General features: G+C 43.2%; 2 protein-coding genes across 5 annotated transcripts in view; one reads left to right on the top strand and one right to left on the bottom strand.

The window, feature by feature from the left end:
- Positions 1-2,901: 2,901 nt before the first annotated feature.
- On the bottom strand, positions 2,902-22,175 carry THAP4 (THAP domain containing 4). 3 transcript variants are annotated; one of them, XM_073674562.1, is made up of 6 exons: positions 22,025-22,175; positions 13,599-14,512; positions 6,389-6,548; positions 6,000-6,109; positions 4,789-4,892; positions 2,902-3,111 (listed from the first exon to the last, which is right to left on the bottom strand). In XM_073674562.1, the coding sequence occupies exons 2-6, from the start codon at positions 14,383-14,385 to the stop codon at positions 2,992-2,994; spliced, it is 1,281 nt and encodes a 426-aa protein (XP_073530663.1). In that variant the 5' UTR covers positions 14,386-14,512; positions 22,025-22,175; the 3' UTR covers positions 2,902-2,991. The 3 variants fall into 3 exon arrangements, with proteins under 3 accessions (XP_073530663.1, XP_073530662.1, XP_073530664.1); XM_073674561.1 differs by lacking the exon at positions 22,025-22,175 and adding an exon at positions 21,564-21,877; XM_073674563.1 differs by lacking the exons at positions 13,599-14,512; positions 22,025-22,175 and adding an exon at positions 9,746-9,825.
- Positions 21,690-23,449, top strand: part of ATG4B (autophagy related 4B cysteine peptidase) — a 30,559-nt gene continuing 28,799 nt past the window's right edge. Inside the window, exon 1 of one of the 2 annotated variants that reach the window (XM_073674566.1) lies at positions 21,690-21,987. In XM_073674566.1, coding sequence (XP_073530667.1) covers positions 21,975-21,987 — 13 coding nt within the window. In that variant the 5' untranslated portion in view covers positions 21,690-21,974. The remainder of the gene's footprint in view (positions 21,988-23,449) is intronic. The other variant, XM_073674565.1, reaches the window with a different exon arrangement.

Genomic DNA, 23,449 nt, shown 5'->3' on the forward strand with positions numbered 1-23,449 from the left:
AAAAATGATGACAATATGATGACTAGTGTTGAGCGCAAGAGCTCGCTATTTGAGTTTGCATCGGGTGCTCGGGTATGCACCGAGTATTGCGGGTGCTCGAGTGAGATGCTTCCCACATGTTTCGTGGCTGTTTTATAGCCAAAAAAAACACACAGGGATTGCCTGCCATACATGGGCAATCCCTGAATTTTTTTTTTGAGCATATAACAGCCACGAAACATACGGAGCGGGGACTCGAGCATCTCACTCGAGCACCCGCGATACTTGGTGCATACCCGAGCACCCGATGCAAACTCTAGTAGTGAGCACTTGCGCTCAACATATTCAATATGACGACCTAATGTTATTAAATTCAGTGTCATACTTCTGGATTCAAAATGCTCACTATACCCCTTGATAAAATCCTTGAGGGGTGTAGTTTCCAAAATGGGGTCACTTGTAGAGGGTTTCCACTGTTTCGGCGCATCAGTGGCTCTCCAAACGATACATGGCGTCCGCTCTCGATTCCAGCCAATTTTGTGTTCAAAACATCACACAGTGCTCCTTCCCTTCCGTGCCCTGCCGTGTGCCCAAACAGTGTTTTTTCCCCACATATCAGCGTGCTCAGGAAAATTTCACAACAATTTTTGGGGTCCATTTTCTCCTCTTACCCTTGTGAAAAAAAAAATTGGGGCCAAAAGGTAATTTTTGAGGAAAAAGTTGGATTTCTTTATATTCCCAGCTCTACGTTATAAACTTCTGTGAAGCACCTGGGGGTTCATGGTGCTCACCACACATCTAGATGGTGTCTAGTTTCCAAAATGGGGTCATTCGTAGGGGGTTTCCACTGTTTAGGTACCTCATCGGCTCTTAAAACGCAACATGGCGTCCGCTCTAGATTCCAGCCAATTTTGCATTGAAAAAAATCAATTGGTGGTCCTTCCCTTTCAAGCCCTGCTGTGCGCCCAATCATTGGTTTTCCCCCACATATGGGGTACCGACATACTCAGGAGAAATAGCACAACAAATTTTGTGGTCCACTTTCTCTTTTTACCCTTGTGAAAATAAAAAAAATTGGGGTGTGAAATAACATTTTTGTGAAAAAAGTTAAATGTTCATTTTTTCCTTCCACGTTGCTTCAGTTCCTGTGAAACATATGAAGGGTTAATAAACTTTTTGAATGTGGTTTTGAGCACCTAGAGGGGTGCAGTTTTTAGAATGGTGTCACTTTTGGGTATTTTCTGTCATATAGACCCCTCAAAGTCCCTTCAAATGTGATGTGGTCCCTAAAAAAATGGTTTTGTAAATTTTGTTACAAAAATTAGAAAATCGCTGGTAAAATTTTAACCCTTATAACTTCCTAGGAAAGAAAAATGTTGTGCAGAAATTGGGGTGATGTAAAGTAGACATGTGGGAAATGATATTTATGAACTATTTTGTGTGACTTATCTCTCTGATTTAAGGGCATAAGAATTCAATGTTTGAAAATTGCAACATTTTTGCTAAATTTACTTTTTTTTCACAAATAAATGCAAGTCATAATGAATAAAGTTTACCACTACCATGAAGTACAATATGTCGCGAAAAAAAAATCTCAGAATCAGTGGGATCCATTGAAGTGTTCCAGAGTTATTACCTCATAAAGTGACAGTGGTCATAATTATAAAATTTGGCTTGGTCATTCAGGACATAATTGGCTTCGTTACTAAGAGGTTAAATATCCAAACAAGAAAAAAATGTGCATCTCTTTAAATTGCATGCACAAAAAAACATGAAAATGTGCATGGCCTGGTTAGGACCTGATGTAGGGGGCAGGTTATCTTCCTTGAGCTGCTGCAATACACACTGCAGTTCAGAGATCATTTTTACAGCAACCAAATCGACATAGGAAACTGTAAACTGTAGACGTGTGCAGAGGTCATTGTGCAGGAAAAGGCCAGGTCTATAAGGGCTCGTGCACGAGATTATAAATCGAATGAGTGCTAACAGATTTTTTATCACATAGCCACTGACCCATGTTATTCAATGGGGCATGGCTGATGACTGATCTTTTTCACTGACAGAATGTCAGTGAATATTAGGATAATGTCAGAATATTAGGATAATATTAGTATAATAGCCAAACCAGACTCTCAATTTGCAGACACGGTGTTTCGAGGCGTTTCCCAGAGCAGCATTGCATGACGTACAAGTCTCCTTACACTGACATGCCAGGCTTGACACTCGCCACAAGGAGAAATGTTACCCCTTAGATCACAGTATAGCATCCGATTATTATGGATACATTGCAATTCTGTAACACTGGAAACTGTAATTGGTCCTGTACATTATTAATAGCTGCTGCTGTAAGAAAATGTATCGTACCTGGATGACAAGTGAGAAAAAAAAATATCGTCCCACTTTTCTGGATGAGAATGGGACCGATTTTTCATACTGTTGAGTGACCCCAGCCTTACTCATTGTGAGTGATCATGTGTTACCGGACATTGTAATCTTGTGTTAGTGATGACGATGATGATGAAATGACTGCTGCAACCAGATCTCTACAGAGAAAGTCAAGAACTGTACAGCAAAAGAGGTGAGCTTGTGCAAACCTCCCCCAAAAGTGGGTATTTCGGAGCTTAAATGCTATGATTTTGGTAACTTTGCATGGAGCCTCATTTATCAAAACTGTTGAACAAAAAAAACTAGCCTTGTCCATAACAACCAATCAGAACTCAGCTTTTATCTCCTAAATGCCTGGGATATATGGAAGCTACACTGTGATTGGTTACTGTGGGTAACAAGGCAGATTTTCTGTTCAGTATTCTATAGCGTCCCCAGAGCAGTGTATTGTGGTGGTCCAGGCGATCATTAATGTAGCTGCTAACAGCAGGAATATACTGTAGGAATGGTGTAATAGGAAGGATAATAACACACATATACGATCAGGAAAAACCCCAAGACAGCGGAACATTTATTCAAGTAATGTAATCAGTACAGGCACTACTTCAGCATCATGGAAGCAAACTGTTATGAGGTCACTTTCTTGTACGTGACTCGTAAGTGTGGAGCCATAACCTGGGTGCTGGTTGCCATGGAGACCGTCTGCTCCAGCTTCCCTTCAGCGGTCAGGCGGAAAGTACGGGAGATCTGCAAGGGAGAGGAGAGTCACAGCACAGCTTCACGAAAAAAGTCATACAGGAGAGTAGTCAGACCCTATTATGTCTATCTATAGTTTGGTAAATCTAATGCAAACAACAAATAATGCCAGATAAGTATATGAGGATTAGATCTGAGAGTAGATTTAGAAAATACTGTATAATATGCATAAAACGACAATTTACCCCACCATCTGGATTCTGCCCGGGTCCCTGGTCTGTATATATTGCTGCATCCATTCTATTAATATAAGTATAATATATACCTCAATGATTGAGTGTCCTAATGTTTGGTTATTCTTGCTCTCCCCCCTGTTGCATGCCGTCCTCTATGTACTCCTACCCCTCGGATTTAGTAAGGGTGAGCTTAGACGTAATTCACTATGGATTATGCTGCAAATCTTCAGCATTTCATAGATATCTGCATATGTTGCATACTCTAAAACTCTACTATGTATGGGGTTTTAAAAAACTCCATTGTCAATGTGGATTCTTATAGTAAGCAATCTGCGGGGAAAGCTCACAGTGAAGAGACATACAAAGAAGCAAGAGAGGATCCAGTAGTAAAAATACAGTATCCAACACCCCCTCCCCAGCTGCCAACTACCAAAATATGGGAGATTTCACTAACACCAACTACTTCACTTTTTGACCTCAATACTTGGCTCCAGTAAAGTTCCTTCTCTCACCCATTTGAAAAGCTGGGACCTCTACAAAGGAGGGTCCCATGTCTATAATATACCAGATGCATTTGCCTTTTCTTCTCAGGACAATCATTCCTACAAATGTCCCAAAAAGTCTGAAGGGGGCTTCATCTGAGAAAATACTTTTGAATGAAGTAGAGCGATTGGACTGCAGAGGACTGGGGTAAAGTTATCTTCTCTGATGAAGCCCCCTTCAGATTCTTTGACACATCATGAAGGATGAGTGTCCAGAGAAGAAAAGATGAATGCTGCCATAAGTCTTGTGTCTGCCAACAGTAAAGCATCCTGAAACCACCCATGTGTGGGGGCTTTTCATCCATGAAGTGGGCTCACTCATGATTTTGTTTAAGAACTCTGCCATGAATAAAGAATGGGATCTAAACATCCTCTAACAACAACTTCTCCCAATTATCCAGGAATATGGCGATGAACAATGCTTTTCCCAGCACGATGGAGACCATGTCACAAGGCAAAAGTGATAACTATGACTCGGTGAACAAAATATTGAAATTTGTGTCCATGGTCAAGAAACTCCCATTGAGAACCTGTAGTCAATCCTCAAAAAGCAGACAAATAATTAAAGACATAGAAATTATGATAAACTCCAAGAACTGATTAGCTAAGAATGGGCGGTGATCAGTCAGGATTTGGCCCAGAAGCTGATATCCAGCTGTCAGGGTGAATTGTGGAAGTCTAGAAAAATAAGGCTCAACACTGTAAATATTAAGTCTTTGCATAAACTGGATGCATTTGTCAATACAAGTATAATATAAAATTTATGAAATTCTTATAATTATCAGTAACCATAGAAACATCTGACTAAAAGATCTAAAAAAACCACTGAATCAGCAAACTATGTGAACACTGATTTGTGTCAGTTTCAAAACTTTTGGTCACGACTATAGTATCATATCACATGTGGTACATCAATGTCATCTTTTCTCATCACATTAATGCAATCTTACCTGCTGGACGTAGGGCTCTTTGGCAAAACTGATTCTGCTTAGTGACTGTGAGGTCAGAGTGAGCTGCTCTCCTTGCACCTCTCCTTCTTCCACCTCAACTACACCTGAAAGTTAGAAGATGTACAGATATTATGGAAGACGAGGGTAAATATGCATAAATGTATGAGAAATCTTGATAAAGTTAGAGGCACACTTGCAATTTTTATGCAGTTTGAAGTGCACTGTTTGATGCAGTTTTTGAGCCAAAACCAGAAGAGGAGCCAGTATGAAGGAGAAGTATAAGTTCTTCTTTAGAGATGAGTGAACCCAGGTTTCGTACTGGACAGTTAGTATCCTGTGCTAAACGCCGAACACGGACTTCTCCCGGAGTCCGTTGCAAAGTTCAGAGTTCCGCCGGGGGAAGTCCGTTGCAAAGTTCAGAGTTCCGCCGGGGGAAGTCCGTTGCAAAGTTCAGAGTTCCGCCGGGGGAAGTCCGTTGCAAAGTTCAGAGTTCCGCCGGGGGAAGTCCGTTGCAAAGTTCAGAGTTCCGCCGGGGGAAGTCCGTTGCAAAGTTCAGAGTTCCGCCGGGGGAAGTCCGTTGCAAAGTTCAGAGTTCCGCCGGGGGAAGTCCGTTGCAAAGTTCAGAGTTCCGCCGGGGGAAGTCCGTTGCAAAGTTCAGAGTTCCGCCGGGGGAAGTCCGTTGCAAAGTTCAGAGTTCCGCCGGGGGAAGTCCGTTGCAAAGTTCAGAGTTCCGCCGGGGGAAGTCCGTTGCAAAGTTCAGAGTTCCGCCGGGGGAAGTCCGTTGCAAAGTTCAGAGTTCCGCCGTGGGAAGTCCGTTGCAAAGTTCAGAGTTCCGCCGTGGGAAGTCCGTTGCAAAGTTCAGAGTTCCGCCGGGGGAAGACCATTGCAAAGTTCAGAGTTCTGGGGAAAGAGAGAGCTCACAACAGGCCCTGTTTCATACATTAATGGGGGTCTGTGGTTGATCAATTGGTTAATTACAGTGTTATGACTTCCATTGTAAATGGAAGCCATGACACTTATGTGAACAAGGCTTTAAAATATACTAAAAGTATAATTCTAATATATATCTGTAGGTACAAAGCTCTTGCTGTAAGATTGTCCATGTGTTTTATAGTCTATATAGTGAATGTAGAAGTTTAATTGGAAGACCTAATATTCATAAGTGAATTGGGTATTAAACTAATTTCTGTGCTGTTTTCTGCAGATATTACCGAAGTTCTGTGCACATAGAAATGCCACTTGATTAGTCCCAGGCTTCACACGAATGAATCCACATTCTCTGTGCATTGCTTTCCCTGTCTCTGGGTTAGAGGCACAAAATCTGCAAGACAACATTAATCTAGTTAGGATAAATGCACTGCCATTAATGCACACATGTACTGTATAACATGCACCAATGATTACTTTATTTACTTTTTCCTAACTAAAATTAAGTAGTCCACAGTCTGACTATCTATTTATAGAACCAACATAGACTATTCCATGTTATATAGTAACAGCCTATAAGCCGTCAGCGTTGATATGTATGCAATACTAAACTGAATACTTGATGGGATAATGTGCACTAAAAGCTCATCATCTCTTCTACTTCATTACTCACGTGAAATTCAACATCGGCTGCCCCACATGTGAGATGACCGCTTCCTCCATGTAACGAAAACAGGGGATCGATGGAAACTCTCCTTCACCAGGGGGATCTGATACCCATGTCCCCAGCATCCAGGCCAGAGGGGCTACAGCCGGGTTCAAGGGAGGGGTACCTGGAAAAATAAAGCACATGATTATTTATAAACGTTACTGTAAAGGAATATAACAACTCTCTGATACAGTCTTATAAATATGTCAGTTCTTCATACTTTTGGTTTCTTCAAGTGTGTAGAGAAATTGCTAACCTTTAAAGGGGTTGTCCATTACTAAGACAACCCCTTCTCGATCTGAAGGTCAGCCACAGCGCTCACCTCCTCTTGATTACTTATATGTCTGAGGTGAGGACAGTGGCGCCGGCGCTGATTGGGCGCAGGGCTCACAAGTCACAACAACCTCACGTGAGCCCGGAAACACGAGCGTCAACACCGCTGGAATGGAAGATGTGTATAAGTGTTTACTTTTAAGGGGGCATTTTTACATTCAGATCAAGAAGGGGTTGTCCAAGTAGTGGACAGCCCCTTTAAAGAGATTGTCCGGTGACAAGTTGTTACCTATCTACAGGATCCACTATTCACTATGTCACTTATATAGCGCCATTAATTCCACACCACTTTACAGACATTATCATCACTGTCCCCATTGGGGCTCACAATCTAGATTCCCTATCAGTATGTCTTTGGAGTGTGGGAGGAAACTGGAGAACCTGGAGGAAACCCACACAAACACGGGGAGAACATACAGACTCCTTGCAGATGTGGTCCTTGGTGGGCTTTGGACCCAGGACCCCAGTGCTGCAAGGCTGCAGTGCTAACCACTGAGCTTTAAAACATTTTAAGGGTAGCACCCCCGATTGATGAATCCCATCTATGAACCAGAACATACAGTCATGGCCAAAAGTTTTGAGAATGACACCAAAATTATATTTTCACATGATCTGCTGGCCTCTGGATTTTATTAGTGTTTGTCTGATGTTTATATCACATACAGAAATATAATTGCAATCATATTATGAGTACCAATAGGTTATATTGACAGTTAGAATGAGTTAATGCAGCAAGTCAATATTTGCAGTGTTGCCCCTTCTTCTTCAAGACCTCTGTAATTCTCCCTGGCATGCTCTCAATCAACTTTTGGACCAAATCCTGACTGATAGCAGTCGATTCTTGCATAATCAATGCTTACATTTTGACAGAATTTGTTGGTTTTTGTTTGTCCACCCGTCTCTTGATGATTGACCACAAGTTCTCAATGGGATTAAGATCTGGGGAGTTTCCAGGCCATGGACCCAAAATCTCTATGTTTTGTTCCATGAGCCATTTTGTTATCACCTTTGCTTTATGGCAAGGTGCTCCATCATGCTGGAAAAGGCATTGTTGGGCGCCAAACTGCTCTTGGACGGTTGGGAGAAGTTGCTCTTGGAGGACATTCTGGTACCATTCTTTATTCATGGCTGTGTTTTTAGGCAAGACTGTGAGTGAGCCGATTCCCTTGGCTGAGAAGCAACCCCACACATGAATGGTTTCAGGATGCTTTACAGTTGGCATGAGACAAGACTGGTGGTAGCGCTCACCTCTTCTTCTCTGAATAAGCTGTTTTCCACATGTCCCAAACAATCGAAAAGGGGATTCATCAGAGAAAATGACTTTGCCCCAGTCCTCAGCAGTCCACTCCCTGTACCTTTTGCAGAATATCAGTCGGTCCCTGATGTTTTTTCTGGGGAGAAGTGGCTTCTTTGCTGCCCTCCTTGAAACCAGCCCTTGCTCAAAGAGTCTCCGCCTCACAGTGCGTGCAGAAGCACTCACACCAGCCTGCTGCCATTCCTGAGCAAGCTCGGCACTGCTGGTAGTCCGATCCCGCAGCTGAAACAGTTTTAAGATACGGTCCTGGCGCTTGCTGGTCTTTCTTGGGCGCCCTGGAGCCTTTTTGACAACAATGGAAGCTCTCTCCTTGAAGTTCTTGATGATGCAATAGATTATTGACTGAGGTGCAATCTTTGTAGCTGCGATACTCTTCCCTGTTAGGCCATTTTTGTGCAGTGCAATGATGGCTGTACGTGTTTCTTTAGAGATAACCATGGTTAACTGAAGAGAAACAATGATACCAAGAACCAGCCTCCTTTTAAAGTGTCCAGTGATGTCATTCTTACTTAATCATGACTAATTGATCGCCAGCCCTGTCCTCATCAACACCCACACCTGTGTTAATGGATCAATCACTAAAATGATGTTAGCTGCTCCTTTTAAGGCAGGACTGCAATGATGTTGAATTGTGTTTTGGGGGTTAAAGTTCATTTTCTGGGCAAATATTGACTTTGCAAGTACAGTAATTGCTGTTAAGCTGATCACTCTTTGACATTCAGGATTATATGCAAATTGCCATTACAAAAAATGAAGCAGTACACTTTGGAAAAATTACTATTTGTCTCATTCTCAATACTTTTGGCCATGACTGTAGAACTCATCCAGTCTATGCATTACATGGAATTCCATTGACGTCAACGATTTTGACTGTAAATGAAGGAGTTAATTGGAAATAACAGCCGATCACCAGAGCAGAAAAGGTGACTGAGACATGTAAACATATAAAATATTTTTTCCCTGTTGCTCACAAATGTTTAACTACAATTATACCAAAACCAAACTAAGAATTGTATTTAACACAATTTCCATAGTCCTTTACTGCCTCCTAGTGGTTGATAAGTTAATCAAACATGATTTACAAAATTTCCACTTCCTGTACATTAAAAAACAACTCAACTTGGCGCAGGTAATATATTGCTAAACACAGTGAATACTTGATTATAGGGATTTTTCTGATCTGTGAGACCCCACTTACTACAAGGATAAGGGGACAGATTTATTAATACTGTCCTGAATTTAGAAAATATAAAATGTAAATAGAAAGAAAAAAAAACAATATTAGAAACAAAAAGTAAAAAAAAAAAGCTAAGAGGTTGTCCAGGATTTGAAAAAAAAACCTTCCAAACAATGTAAAAAAAAAACAAAAACCAGTACTCAATTGTTTACTTGTCCTACAGCGATGTCATCACGTATGTCCATGTGACCAATGCAACTAATCACTGGTATCAGTGGTCTCGTAGAGAATGTTGCTATGATCAAAGTGATTGGCTGCAGTGGTCACATGAATGTACAGCAGCATGTCATAGCTGCAGGAATTTAAAGATCAACAGGGACAAAAATAGTCAATAAAAGGCTAGTACATAGTGTGCCAGTGACTCATCTCTACCAGGCGTGGCACGTGGGACTCTGTGCTGTAATATGTGCTCCGCTCTAACACAGCAGCCCTTTACCTGCACTGGGATCATATGCCATTCTCTCCTCTGCAGACAGGAAGTGATGTCAGGCAGGAGCAGTGCATGCTGGGAGATATAGTTTCATGTTACACTCAGCATGACATGTGCTATAGGTGAGCTCATGCAGGTTACTGACAACTGTTGTGTGATCTACTGCAGCCCCAGGAAAATACAGGACAATACCAGATATCCCACCGGAGACAATAAGCAAATGTGACACATTATGCAGACTGGTAACAGTGCGGACTGCCAGATTAATCATAACACAGAAGGGGACGTTATAAACACAGCGGCGACATTGTCTACAGCAGCCAATCACATTGCTTCTTTATTTTCAAATGCTGCAGGAACCTGACTGGTTGTTATGGGAACGGTTCCACTTTTCCTGTGCTCCAGTTTTGAACAATGTCACCAAATGAGCAGTGTTCCAGGCGGATCAGTGTGCACTGCACGTCACTTACTGAGCCTGTTTTGCCTATTTTCGCCCACTTTGCTTCTACAGTTTACAGGCACTTGATCACTGTAGAACTCGTCTGCCCAAAAACTGCCCCATAAAGCCGGGGTAAGTCATGGTAACACACGGGCAGCTTTGATACTAATGTGGCACAAAGGCAATGAATTCCAGTGTGTACACCTTTTGGGTACATGCAAAACTCACATTTTTTCCCATGTTTTTTTCTGCAAAAAAAGTAGCATTTTACTGTCCCAACCTAGTGAATGAGATTTCTGGAATCTCATGCACAAGTTACTTATTTCTTCCTTGCAGAATTGAAGCAGTTTCTTATCTGTAGCTTGTGAATTCCTTCAGCGGTTTTCACCTATTCTTATGAATGGGAAAAAAAAGACATAAAAAAAAGCATCAAAAAGGCATGTAAAATCGTGTGTTTATTATGCAGCGTTTTTCCTGCCAAGAGACACGTTTTTGGTCCAGAAATGTCTGCAGCAAATACTTAACGTGTGCACATATCCTTAGGCCATGTTCGAACATTCAGTATTTGGTCAGCATTTTACACCAGTATTTGATCAGTATTTTACAACAGTATTTGTAAGACGAAACCAGGAGTGGGTGATAAATACAGAAGTGGTGACGTGTTTCTATTATACTTTTCCTCTGACTGTTCCACTCCTGGTTTTGGCTTACAAATACTGATGTAAAATAAAGACTAAATACAGATGTAAAAATACTGACCAAATAATGACCGTGGCCTCAGGCTACGTTCCATTGAGGAGTGTTTTATGTTACAGATTTTCTGCACCATTCCTGCACCTATTAAGTAAATTAGGTTACGTACGTTTTTTCATTGCATTTTTTTACATGCGTTTCTATCTTGTTTTTGTCTCTTTTTGCTCTGTTATGCTTTAAATAAAGCCTGTTTATCTTAGATACTTACTGGTATTTGGCTTTCACAAAACTTTATTGATACAGTCATCTATCTACATATTAGATGCTTTTTTAGGGTGTTTCCGCCAGGGCTGTGGAGTCTGTGTCCATTTTGGTGGAGTCGGTATAAAATGGAACGACTCAGACTCCTAAAATATATAATAAATTGAGTACAGTATTTCAATGCAGGATGTGCTGTAAATGTTTTCATAAGAATTTAGGAAAGTTCTGAAATGTCCTATAAATATCAGTTCTATTCCTGATCTAAGGGTCTCGGCTTTTAGTTGAGATGAATCTGTGCTGCACTTTATGTACATGCTGAGTAGTGAGGCAGGGCTGTGGGGTCGGAGTCAGGGAAATTGAGGAGTCGGAGACGGTGGTTTGGCTTACAGACTCCACAGCCCTGGTTTCCGCAGTGGAAATGCACTGAAAACACATATGAGTTTTTACATGTGGATTTTACACATCTAATGCAATTCTGTGAGGAAAATCTGAACATAAAAAGAGAAATTGACATGTTGTAGATATGAAACACGCACCGCAGGTGAATTTTTTCAGCAGAAAAAAAATGGCCAGTGGCCAGGAGATAACTATAAATCCCATCCACTTTGCTGGAACTCTAAGACCACATTAAATAAGTGAAAATGATTAAAATTCGTAGCGCAGATCGACGCCTACGAATAGTGGCCATAGGTTTCATTATCGACCTGTCTGAGAATTTAAAATGCTACATTTGTTTTTAAGATATGTGAACACTTTATTAAATCGCATAAATTGTTCAAATATTAAAAGGCTAAGATGAAGGCTATCACTGCAGGTTCTTCATCCGTAATACGGGCACATAAATGTGTTCTCAAAGGGAACCTGTCACGTGAACGCTATTAACCTGCAGGTTAATAGTGTTCTGAATCTGCCCGATGCCCACACTGAGACCCCCTCTGCCGGGAGGAAATTAACTGTATGCCTCCCTGTAGCTCAGGTTTCAGTCACGAGGGTGGCGCTGGCATGGGTTCAGGCGCCGCTCTGTGTATATAGATAACGGCGGCTGTAACCCCCGGCACTGACTACAGTCGGCTCTAATGCTGAGCTGCTGCCATATAAAACTGTCCTTTCCTTATCCTCCTGGCTGATTTAACTCTAAGTTTGTATTTTGCTACTGTCCCTGTCACTACTGGTAGCAGAAGGCAGCACCTGCAGCCCATTCAGGTTGCACAGGTCGTCCGGCTCCTACCGGACACATCCGTATGTACCGTGAGGGTATGCTGTGTCTCCCAGCACAGTTTCAAGGGTATGCAACAGACAGCAGGACACAAGTTGTTACATGAGGAGAGCCGGACCAATGACCCAGCAGCAGGACTGGTATCTGGTCCTCTATGTGAGAAAGACTTCCAGAGCCCTACAAAATGACCTCCAGCGCACTACTGGTGTGCATATTTATAATCAAATTGTCAGAAACAGACTATGGGGTGGCATGAGAACCTGAAATCCACTAATGGGACCTACACTGTGCAGATTGCATGTAAACACCAAAAATGTCAAGTTCACATTGGCACCCCGTTCTCCTCACAGGTGAGAGCAGGTTGACACTGAGCATATATATATATGAAAGGGTCTGAAGATGCTGCGATGAACGTTATTCCATCTGCAGCATTCTCCAATGTGACCGATATTGCCGTGGATCATTAATGTCCTGGGGAGACCTATCCTTGGAGGGTCACACAAACCTCCACATTTTAGACACCGGTATTCTGACTGCTGTTAGGCGCAGGGATGAAATCCTCGGAGCCATTGTCAGACATTACGCTGGTGCAACAGCTTTTGAGTTCCTCTTGGTGCCATACAATGTCCAGCCCCACATGGCCACAATGTGTAGACGATTTCTGGATGAAGAAAGCATTGATGCTATTGACTGACCCTCACTTTCCCCAGACCTGAATCCAATTGAGAACCTCTGGGACATTATGTATCAGTGCATCAGATGACGCCATGTAGCGCCACCCACTGGTGTCCTGATCGAAGTCTGGGAGGAGATCACCTGGACACCATCTGCCATCTTATCAGGAACATGCACAGATCTTGTCAGGAGTGCATACACACACATGGCGGCCATACACAATACTGAGTCACATAATTCATTTCCATAATAAAATTCATGGAGTATAGATCTGTCTGTGATTTGAATTATTTTACTTTAATTTTCAGGGCGATTTGGAATCCAGCCCTCAATTGGTTAATGATTTTAGTTTCCAAGGACCACTGATATATCACTTTATCCTCATCAAATTACACCATTTATATCAGTAGAGATTTAGAAACTCTCATTCATGGAGATCTGATGTGTGATATGTGATCCCTCAAGCGTGTGCTCAGTTGTACACCCACATAATGGTGCAATACAACATGAATGGTGAATACACACTCATAAAATAAGCAGAGAGATAACATTATGTGATAGTCAGCTCTTCTCACCTTGTGTTTTATGGCCTAACAGGCCACTGCAGGGCTCCTCTTCTCTGAATCTACCTGCAGGTCCCTGATTACTGCACTGCTTTGTTTGTCTGGCCGGGCTCTTTTCTGTGGAGCAGTATGAATGTGGGGAATCAAAATTGTCCAAGACCTCTGTACCAATGTCATGAGAAGGATATTTAGTCTGTATACCTGGGATTGTTTCCTGTACCCCATACACAGGTGACTGCAAGACTTCACTGCCGCATACCTGAGGAGGAACCGGTGCTACTGTGACCAACACAGAATCATTGGTACCAAATGATTCCGCAAAACCTCCTACACTAAGCAAGATGTCCCCACCGCCATGCTCAAGAGATGGTGACTGCCGGTCCTTTTTTTCAAGATGTAGATCATGTGGGTGATTGGTTCCTTCTTCCAGTTGATGAAGCGAGGAATTAGAATTTTGTGGTGATAAAGGCGCAGCTGAAGACCGACTGTACGAGTGCAGAGAGAAGATAAACTTAGAGGCTGTATGATGGCTACATCGACGGAGAAGACACCCAGTGTCCCTGGCATCAGCTTTACTGCTGTTATGGTCGGCATCATTTTTATCTCCAAAATCTCCACTTGGCAACACAAGAAGCCTTTTATCTTTTAGAGAATAAGGGGATATCTTTTTCCTGAGATGTTTTCTTTTTCCAAGCCACAATATGTGTGGCTCATACGTTCCTTTTCTCTTGACCTCTTTGCCACCCGTGAAGAGTGATGGCACGGCATCTGGCCTGAGAAGAGGGTGCTGATCAGGCATACGGGGGATGAAGCTGTCTTCATTGAAATGTTCACTGCACAAGAATGAATAGGGGCCCGGAGTCCAGTCACTGCGCTGTATGGCGGCTATCCACAGGTAGAGGCGGGCAGAGTCTTTCAGTGGAAACCTGGAAGAGAGAGTAAAGTATTCATCATAAAATGCACACAATAATATAGCATTATTCTGAAAAATACCTTAATAAAAAGTAAAATCATCAGTAAATATAAATATTTGATTCAGGAGCACTTGTTAAAAATATATTCAATACATCTCAGTCTGAAAAAAAAGTTGGGCGGCAACCAAGATGGCCAACATCATTACTATAGGTCTGAAAACCAAGGGGAACATATCAATGAAGACTGTCAGATCACCTCAGAATCAAGCGTCACTAGGATCTGCTGTCTAATAAATGAATGTCTTACCTCTAGAACCCCCACTAATTGGGAGTACAGGGGTCCTGTGACCTCCTATTTGCAATACAATGTGGTTAGTAGTTGCAGCAAATAGAATGCATTGAGAGCTGGCCGAATTTGTGCCCGGTTTCTCCATTGCAGTCTATTGGCGCAAATAACTACATTTTCTTGCACCTATGGTTGGTGTAACCCTTTAAATGGAAAAGGAGCTTTAGTCACAAAGCTAGGTAGGGTAGAAAAAGACCACCGCATTTCCCGCCAGTGTCAGATCAACAGATAAGTTCTGTGTGAACAAAACTTAAATATGTCACAACGTTTTATGGCACATTAAATAGGGCCTGTCACCAATTTTTTCATGTCGAACTGGACCCATGATGTAATAGTTGCTGGAGTATGCCAAAGAAATATATATATTTTTTTATTTTGACTCTTTGTAGCAGAGATATTAGCAAGCAAACTATTTGCCACTTAATGAGTTAATTTTCATTAAGTCCAAGAGAGTGTTATCAGATAGTTTCACTGTGGACATGTACTTCTTCTCCCTGTAGGCCATTGCCCAATCATAAGCAGGCAGACACTCTCAAGAGAAAGAAGAACATGCCCCACCATAGCCCAGAACAGGCTACTCGTATGTGAGAAGAATGACAGCCAACCTCGATCTGGTCTGACCTCTGGCATGATTAGAAAGTGCTGGGAGTTGAACACAGATGATTAATACATTTCAGATCAGGTCCCAGCAGACAGTGTGAGGGAGGGGCAGCACAGCTGAAATTAACTGTGTCACATTACAAATCAGCTCTCCTCCTCTAATAGCTCTGTCACCTTTGCTGTAGTACCACTCCCTTCACACTGGATGTTTGGAGATGTGTCAGTAATCACACTTATGTCTGTTGTGCTAATGGTAACTTGGACTTGCTGTGCAGTGAGAGGAGAGCAGGCTGTTCTGAGCTACTCCTGTGTGAGATGTACTGTAATGTCAGCCTGCTCTACAGAGCTTGTAAAACTTGCACACAGGTTTCTAAACCTACTATTACATTTTTCCTGGACAACTGGACCAAAATTCATCACCGCAACACTTGCGCTCCTGTATTGGGCCCGGCGGGTGAGTACTCTGAACCCGCCGAGTGCCGACTCCAGCCCCTACTTCAGCTAGATGTGTGTTCTCGGACGCACATCTAGCTGAAGTGTATTGCAGCACACGAAATGCCAGGCCCATGCACCGCAATACACGCTGCTGGCCAATCAGAGGCTAGTAGCTGAGGTCAGCGTACACGTGACTGGGCACATAAAAGTGGCGTCATGCGTCCCCGTCACTAGGACGCTGGAGTCAGCTGCCGGCTACAGGAGAGGACGCAGCGCGGGAGAGGAAGGGAGGTGAGTAGGAGTTTTTTTTTTCCTATATGCGATGAACAGCGGTGCCGGCAGGGAGGGGGGCGCATATACATGGATTGGGGGCAGCATACATACAAGGATTGGGGGTGGCAGACATACATATAAGGATTGGGGGCAGCATACATACATGGATTGGGAGAGGCAGACATACATACAAGGATTGGGGGCAGGCATACATACAAGGATTGGGGGCAGGCAAACATACAAGGATTGGGGGCAGCCATACATACAAGGATTGGGGGCAGCCATACATACAAGGATTGGGGGCAGCCATACATACAAGGATTGGGGGCAGCCATACATACAAGGAATGGGGGCAGCCATACATACAAGGAATGGGGGCAGGCATACATACAAGGAATGGGGGCAGGCATACATACAAGGATTGGGGGCAGCATACATACAAGGATTGGGGGCAGCATACAAACAAGGATAGGGGAAATGCAGCATACATACAAGGATTGGGGGCAGCATACATACAAGGATTGGGGGGCAGCATACATACATGGATTGGGGGCAGCATACATACATGGATTGGGGGCAGCATACATACATGGATTGGGAGGCAGCATATACAGTTAGGTCCATATATATTTGGACAGAGACAATTGTGAATTGTTTTGCTTAAAATTCATTGTGGTAATGTCTAGAACCAAAATTAGAAAAATGTTGTCTCTGTCCAAATATATATGGACCTAACTGTATACATGGATTGGGGGCAGCATATATACAAGGATTGGGGGCAGCATACATACATGGATTGGGGGCAGCATACATACAAGGATTGGAGGAGGGCAGCATTTATACATGGATTGGGGGGAGCATACATACAAGGATTGCGGGCAGCATACATACAAGGATTGCGGGCAGCATACATACAAGGATTGGGGAGGGCAGCATACATACATGGATTGGGGGCAGCATACATACAAGGATTGGGGGCATATACCAAGATGGGGGTGAGCACATTCTTTATTTCTGCAGTCTCATACCCCTGCTCCTGTCTGTGGCTGCTCTATGCTACCCTCGCCTGCTCTCTGTAGGAGTTGTTTTTTCTAAATTAAAACCTCAGTATTCAGGTTAATTTGCCGTGTTGGCACTTGGCGATAAATAAGTGGGTTTTGGGTTGCAGTTTGGGCACTCGGTCTGTTAAAGGTTCGCCATCACTGCTCTAAGCCACTGCTGATCTGGCCTAGAGCACAGGATAAGACCCTAGGACAGGACTGTAGTCAGGGTTTTATCCTGTGCTCTAGGCCAGATCAGCAAGAAATTACCTGCCCTCAGGCCACCCCGAAACACAAGTATGTTTCTCATCATACAGACAGCCAGAGAGACAGATGGGACGGCCTGTGGCAGGTCTCATCTTGCTGACTGGATGTTGCATACCATACGTAAGGCATCAAACAATTTCACTTGCAGTATGGAATAAATCAATGATGGTACCAGTGGTGCGGCCATTTCTCCAAAGTGTCCCAGGATCCAATTCTCAACACGACAAAGCAAGGCCGCATGTGCTACTGTGATCAGCCATAAAGGGTTTGTCTAGGCTTGGCGTATAAGTCTGCAGTCACTATGTGACTGTGGATTTCAAGAATCCCCACAGTATGTGTGTTGTGAGGATTCACTGATGCAGGTTCCTGATGAACGTTATGTGACTGCAAGTATGCTATTTTAATACTTCTGGCCACATTCCGACTAGACGTGTCTGGCCTCGCTCAATTCACTAGTATTGAGTGAGGCTGCGCACATCAAGTCGGCATGTGACCGCTGTAAGGTGGCTAATGGTCGCATAGTCGATGTGAGGTACAGGTGAATCTCACAAAATTAGAATATCATCAAAAAGTTAACTTATTTCAGTTCTTCAATACAAAAAGTGAAACTCATATATTATACAGAGTCATTACAAACAGAGTGATCTATTTCAAGTGTTTATTTCTGTTAATGTTGATGATTATGGCTTACAGCCAATGAAAACACAAAAGTCATTATCTCAGTAAATTAGAATACATTATAACAACAGCTTGAAAAATGTTTTTAAATTCTGAAATGTTGGCCTACTGAAATGTATGTTCAGTAAATGCACTCAATACTTGGTCGGGGCTCCTTTTGCATCAATTACTGCATCAATGCGGCGTGGCATGGAGGCGATCAGCCTGTGGCACTGCTGAGGTGTTAGGAAGCCCAGGTTGCTTTGATAGCAGCCTTCAGCTCGTCTGCATTGTTGGGTCTGGTGTCTCATCTTCCTCTTGACAATACCCCATAGATTCTCTATGGGGTAAGGTCAGGCGAGTTTGCTGCCAATCAAGCACAGTGATACGGTTGTTTGTAAACCAGTTATTGGTACTTTTGGCAGTGTGGACAGGTGTCAAGTCCTGCTGGAGAATGAAATTTCCATCTCCAAAAAGTTTGTCGGCAGAGGGAAGCATGAAGTGCTCTAAAATTTCCTGGTAGACGGCTGCGCTGACTTTGGTCTTGATAAAACACAGTGGACCTACACCAGCAGATGACATGGCTCCCCAAATCATCACTGATTGTGGAAACTTCACACTAGACCTCAAGCAGCTTGGATTGTGTGCCTCTCCACTCTTCCTCCAGACTCTGGGACCTTGATTTCCAAATGAAATGCAACATTTACTTTGTGTGTCAATGATTGCCTTCTGGACATAAGTCTTCCCCATGATTGTGGAGCCTACTGAAACAGACTAACGGACCTTTTAAAATGCTTAGGAAGCCTTTGCAGGTGTTTTTGTTAATTATTCTAATTTACTGAGATAATGACTTTTGTGTTTTCATTGGCTGTCAGCCATAATCCTCAACATTAACAGAAATAAACACTTGAAATAGATCACTCTGTAATGACTCTATATAAGATAGGAGTTTCACTTTTTGTATTGAATAACTGAAATAAATTAACTATTTGATGATATTCTAATTTAGTGAGAAGCACTTGTATCTCATACTGAGAAACCTGCTATGAGCTATGGTAGGATGGGGGGGGGGGGGTGTTCTTTTTCTGCTGTGTTGCTGCCTGTGTATGATTGATCAGCATCATACAGGGAGAAGGACACGCCCCCAGTGAAAACTATCTTATAACCCCCACTTTGACTTAACAAGTTAACTCATTAGGTGCCAAATACTTTGATAGCTAACATCTCAGCAACAAAGAGGCAATATATATATATATATATTACAGTACAGACCAAAAGTTTGGACACACCTTCTCATTTAAAGATTTTTCTGTATTTTCATGACTTTGAAAATTGTGCATTCACAATGAAGGCATCAAAACTATGAATTAACACATGTGGAATTATATACTTAACAAAAAAGTGTGAAACAACTGAGAATATGTCTTTTATTCTAGGTTCTTCAAAGTAGCCACCTTTTGCTTTGATGACTGCTTTGCACACTCTTGGCATTCTCTTGATGAGCTTCAAGAGGTAGTCACCGGAAATGGTTTTCACTTCACAGGTGTGCCCTGTCAGGTTTAATAAGTGGGATTTCTTGCCTTATAAATGGGGTTGGGACCATCAGTTGTGTTGTGCAGAAGTCTGGTGGATACAGAGCTAATAGTCCTACTGAATAGACTGTCAGAATTTGTATTATGGCAAGAAAAAAGCAGCTAAGTAAAGAAAAATGAGTGGCCATCATTACTTTAAGAAATGAAGGTCAGTCAGTCTGAAAAATTGGGCAAACTTTGAAAGTGTCCCCAAGTGCAGTTGCAAAAACCATCAAGCGCTACAAAGAAACGGGATCACATGAGGACCGCCCCAGGAAAGGAAGACCAAGAGTCATCTCTGCTTCTGAGGATAAGTTTATCCGAGTCACCAGCCTCAGAAATCGCAGGTTAACAGCAGCTCAGATTAGAGACCAGGTCAATGCCACACAGAGTTCTAGCAGCAGACACATCTCTACAACAACTGTTAAGAGGAGACTTTGTGTAGCAGGCCTTCATGGTAAAGTAGCTGCTAGGAAACCACTGCTAAGGACAGGCAACAAGCAGAAGAGACTTGTTTGGGCTAAAGAACACAAGGAATGGACATTAGACCAGTGGAAATCTGTGCTTTGGTCTGATGAGTCCAAATTTGAGATCTTTGGTTCCAACCACCGTGTCTTTGTGCGACGCAGAAAAGGTGAACGGATGGACTCTACATGCCTGGTTCCCACCGTGAAGCATGGAGGAGGAGGTGTGATGGTGTGGGGGTGCTTTGCTGGTGACACTGTTGGGGATTTATTCAAAATTGAAGGCATACTGAACCAGCATGGCTACCACAGCATCTTGCAGCGGCATGCTATTCCATCCGGTTTGCGTTTAGTTGGACCGTCATTTATTTTTCAACGGGACAATGACCCCAAACACACCTCCAGGCTGTGTAAGGGCTATTTGACCAAGAAGGAGAGTGATGGGGTGCTACGCCAGATGACCTGGCCTCCACAGTCACCAGACCTGAACCCAATCGAGATGGTTTGGGGTGAGCTGGACCGCAGAGTGAAGGCAAAAGGGCCAACAAGTGCTAAGCATCTCTGGGAACTCCTTCAAGATTGCTGGAAGACCATTTCCGGTGACTACCTCTTGAAGCTCATCAAGAGAATGCCAAGAGTGTGCAAAGCAGTCATCAAAGCAAAAGGTGGCTACTTTGAAGAACCTAGAATATAAGACATATTTTCAGTTGTTTCACACTTTTTTGTTAAGTATATAATTCCACATGTGTTAATTCATAGTTTTGATGCCTTCAGTGTGAATGTACAATTTTCATAGTCATGGAAATACAGAAAAATCTTTAAATGAGAAGTTGTGTCCAAACTTTTGGTCTGTACTGTATGTATATATATATATTTCTCTCTGAGGCACTATTGTATCATGTGTCCAGCTCAACATGAAGATTTGGTGAAAGGTCCTCTTTAAAGGAGGTAGGCTATCCCATATCACTAGGGTCACTGTATATTTTGTGGTGGTCCAATCCCCTGGACCCCCACTGATCCTGACAATAACAAAGATACATGAAATAAAATTGGGATTACATAAATAATGTATTATATAAATGGAGAACAATGTTTTATCAAAACTGGTGCAAAGTGGAGCAGCTGCCCGTGACAATCCACTAACGTCCAGATTGGTTGCCATGGCAACTGCTCCATATTCCCTTGCATTATAGTTTGGATAGCGCCTCCTGTAGCACGGGGGGTAACACTACAGCTCGTCCACCTGCACTGACCAGACTGCGCACTTTCTATAGCCATTCCATTATTTACCAAACTTATTTGAAACTACAAATCCCATCATGCCATGCTCGATATTCCGTACAACAGTTAGCAGCAGCAGGTGCCTGCCATGTGCTATTAATACCAGACAGAAACCAGCCAGGCCGGTACCTGTGAAAGGAAATAGCGCCTCTCTTTCCCTTCCCTTGCCGGTTCGTGCAATTCGGTGCTGCACAGCATATCACCATGACAGCCCCTTTCGTGTTCCGTACAAGATGGCGGCGCCCTTCTCCCTGCTGTACGGAATCAAGATGTCTTCTACAGTACGAGTGCTTCTTCCTACTCCGATTTTAGCACCCAGAGTTCTATGTATAATCGGACTATATACACAGTGCTGTGCTTGTCTGTTTCCGTACAGCAGTATGTCAGCCTCTACGTAGCAGCCTGACTTCCGTGTTTGCATACGTTTCAAGCATCTTGTAACAAGCTCACTTCTGATTGGTGGATTTCATATCAGCTGATAGAGTGTTTGTCGCCAGGGTAGGTTGTCTTGCTGCCCTATGAGTGGGTGAAAGGAAAGGAATGATGGACGCAGGTGAGTTCAGCGTTGCATTGTCGGCTCGTGTTCTTACCTGTGTGCCTTGTAGCCACAGTGCACACGTACGTGTATGAGAACCGCCAGGGTGAGCGGGGGCGAGGCCGCGGCTGCCCGGGGTGTATGTGCCCGGTATTTCCTGGCCAGGCCTATTCCCAGTGTATGAGCCCTGGGAGACACTGCACAGCGCCCCTTGTGGCCACAGGGAGTGCTGACAGCAGATGTAACATTGGTGACAGACAGGGTCCATACACTGCAGATTAGGGGGGCTGTGAGCTTACTGGGCACCATGTTATAATAACCTGTACCCCAATGTTATGGGCGATTATGGTGACACCTCTATGTTACACGATAATGGCACATTGATTGCTGAAATCTATTTTTTAATGTGGCTGAAGTTCAGGAGCCAGAGTTTTTTTTTTAATGAGACAGAAAAAATTAGTTGTGTTTGTGAACACTTAAACGTTTTGTTTTTTTTCCCTCATACTATGGTCTTCCCACTGCGGGCTTCTGGTTCTTTGGTATATTTAGTGTATCGATTGGCTCTGTCTTATGCCAAATTTAGACATGAGGGAAACATGCTCCATGTCCAGAATGGCCTCGTGTATACTGGCTGTTGACATCGGGTCAGTAGACGTGTGGCCAGTTCATACATCACAGTCCGTGTGTCATGGAGTTCCTGATTCGGCCTTATGGACAGGCTCCGGACTGCTATGGTAACCCATCAAAGACCCTTATTGCCACTATGGTGGTTCTTCTTAAAGGGAATCTGTCACCAGATTTTTGCCACGCTTTCTGAGAGCAGAATAATGTAGGGTTAGAGACCCTGATTGCACCAATGTGTCACTTACGAACTGCTCGCAGCAGTGTTGATTAAAAAAAAAGTCAGTTTTCTCTGCTGCAGATCTACTCTTTCTCTGAATGCTGAGCTCTGTATAACCCCGCCCACACCACTGATTGGCATGCTGAGCTCTGCATAACCCCGCCCACACCACTGATTGGCATGCTGAGCGCTGCATAACCCCGCCCACACCACTGATTGGCATGCTGAGCTCTGTATAACCCCGCCCACACCACTGATTTCAAGCTTTCTCTGTACACTGCTTAAGAAGAAAGCTGCCAATCAGTGGTGGTTATACAAAGAGCTCATGACTATGAAGGACTGCCTGGCAGCACATTTACTAGACCTTTAGTGATAATCTGCTGAGTGATTTTCAAGCAGTCCAGTAATTGACACATAGCTGAAATCAGGGTCTCTGTCCCCACATTATGCTGCTCTCAGATTAGATGACACACCTAGTGACAGATTTCCTTTTAAATACTGCTTTTAGTAGCGACATTGGCATTTAGGTGGTTAGGCAGAAGGAGGGGGCTCGCTCTGTCAGCCCTTTCCCATCACCCTCATCCCCACTTTATGGCACATCGGATTGGCCATGTGACCTGTGTTGTGGCCAAAGTCACC

This window comes from Phyllobates terribilis, unplaced genomic scaffold (genome assembly GCF_046119375.1).
Source record: "Phyllobates terribilis strain yellow unplaced genomic scaffold, ASM4611937v1 Scaffold_3__8_contigs__length_932513732, whole genome shotgun sequence".
NCBI classification, from domain to species: domain Eukaryota; kingdom Metazoa; phylum Chordata; class Amphibia; order Anura; family Dendrobatidae; genus Phyllobates; species Phyllobates terribilis.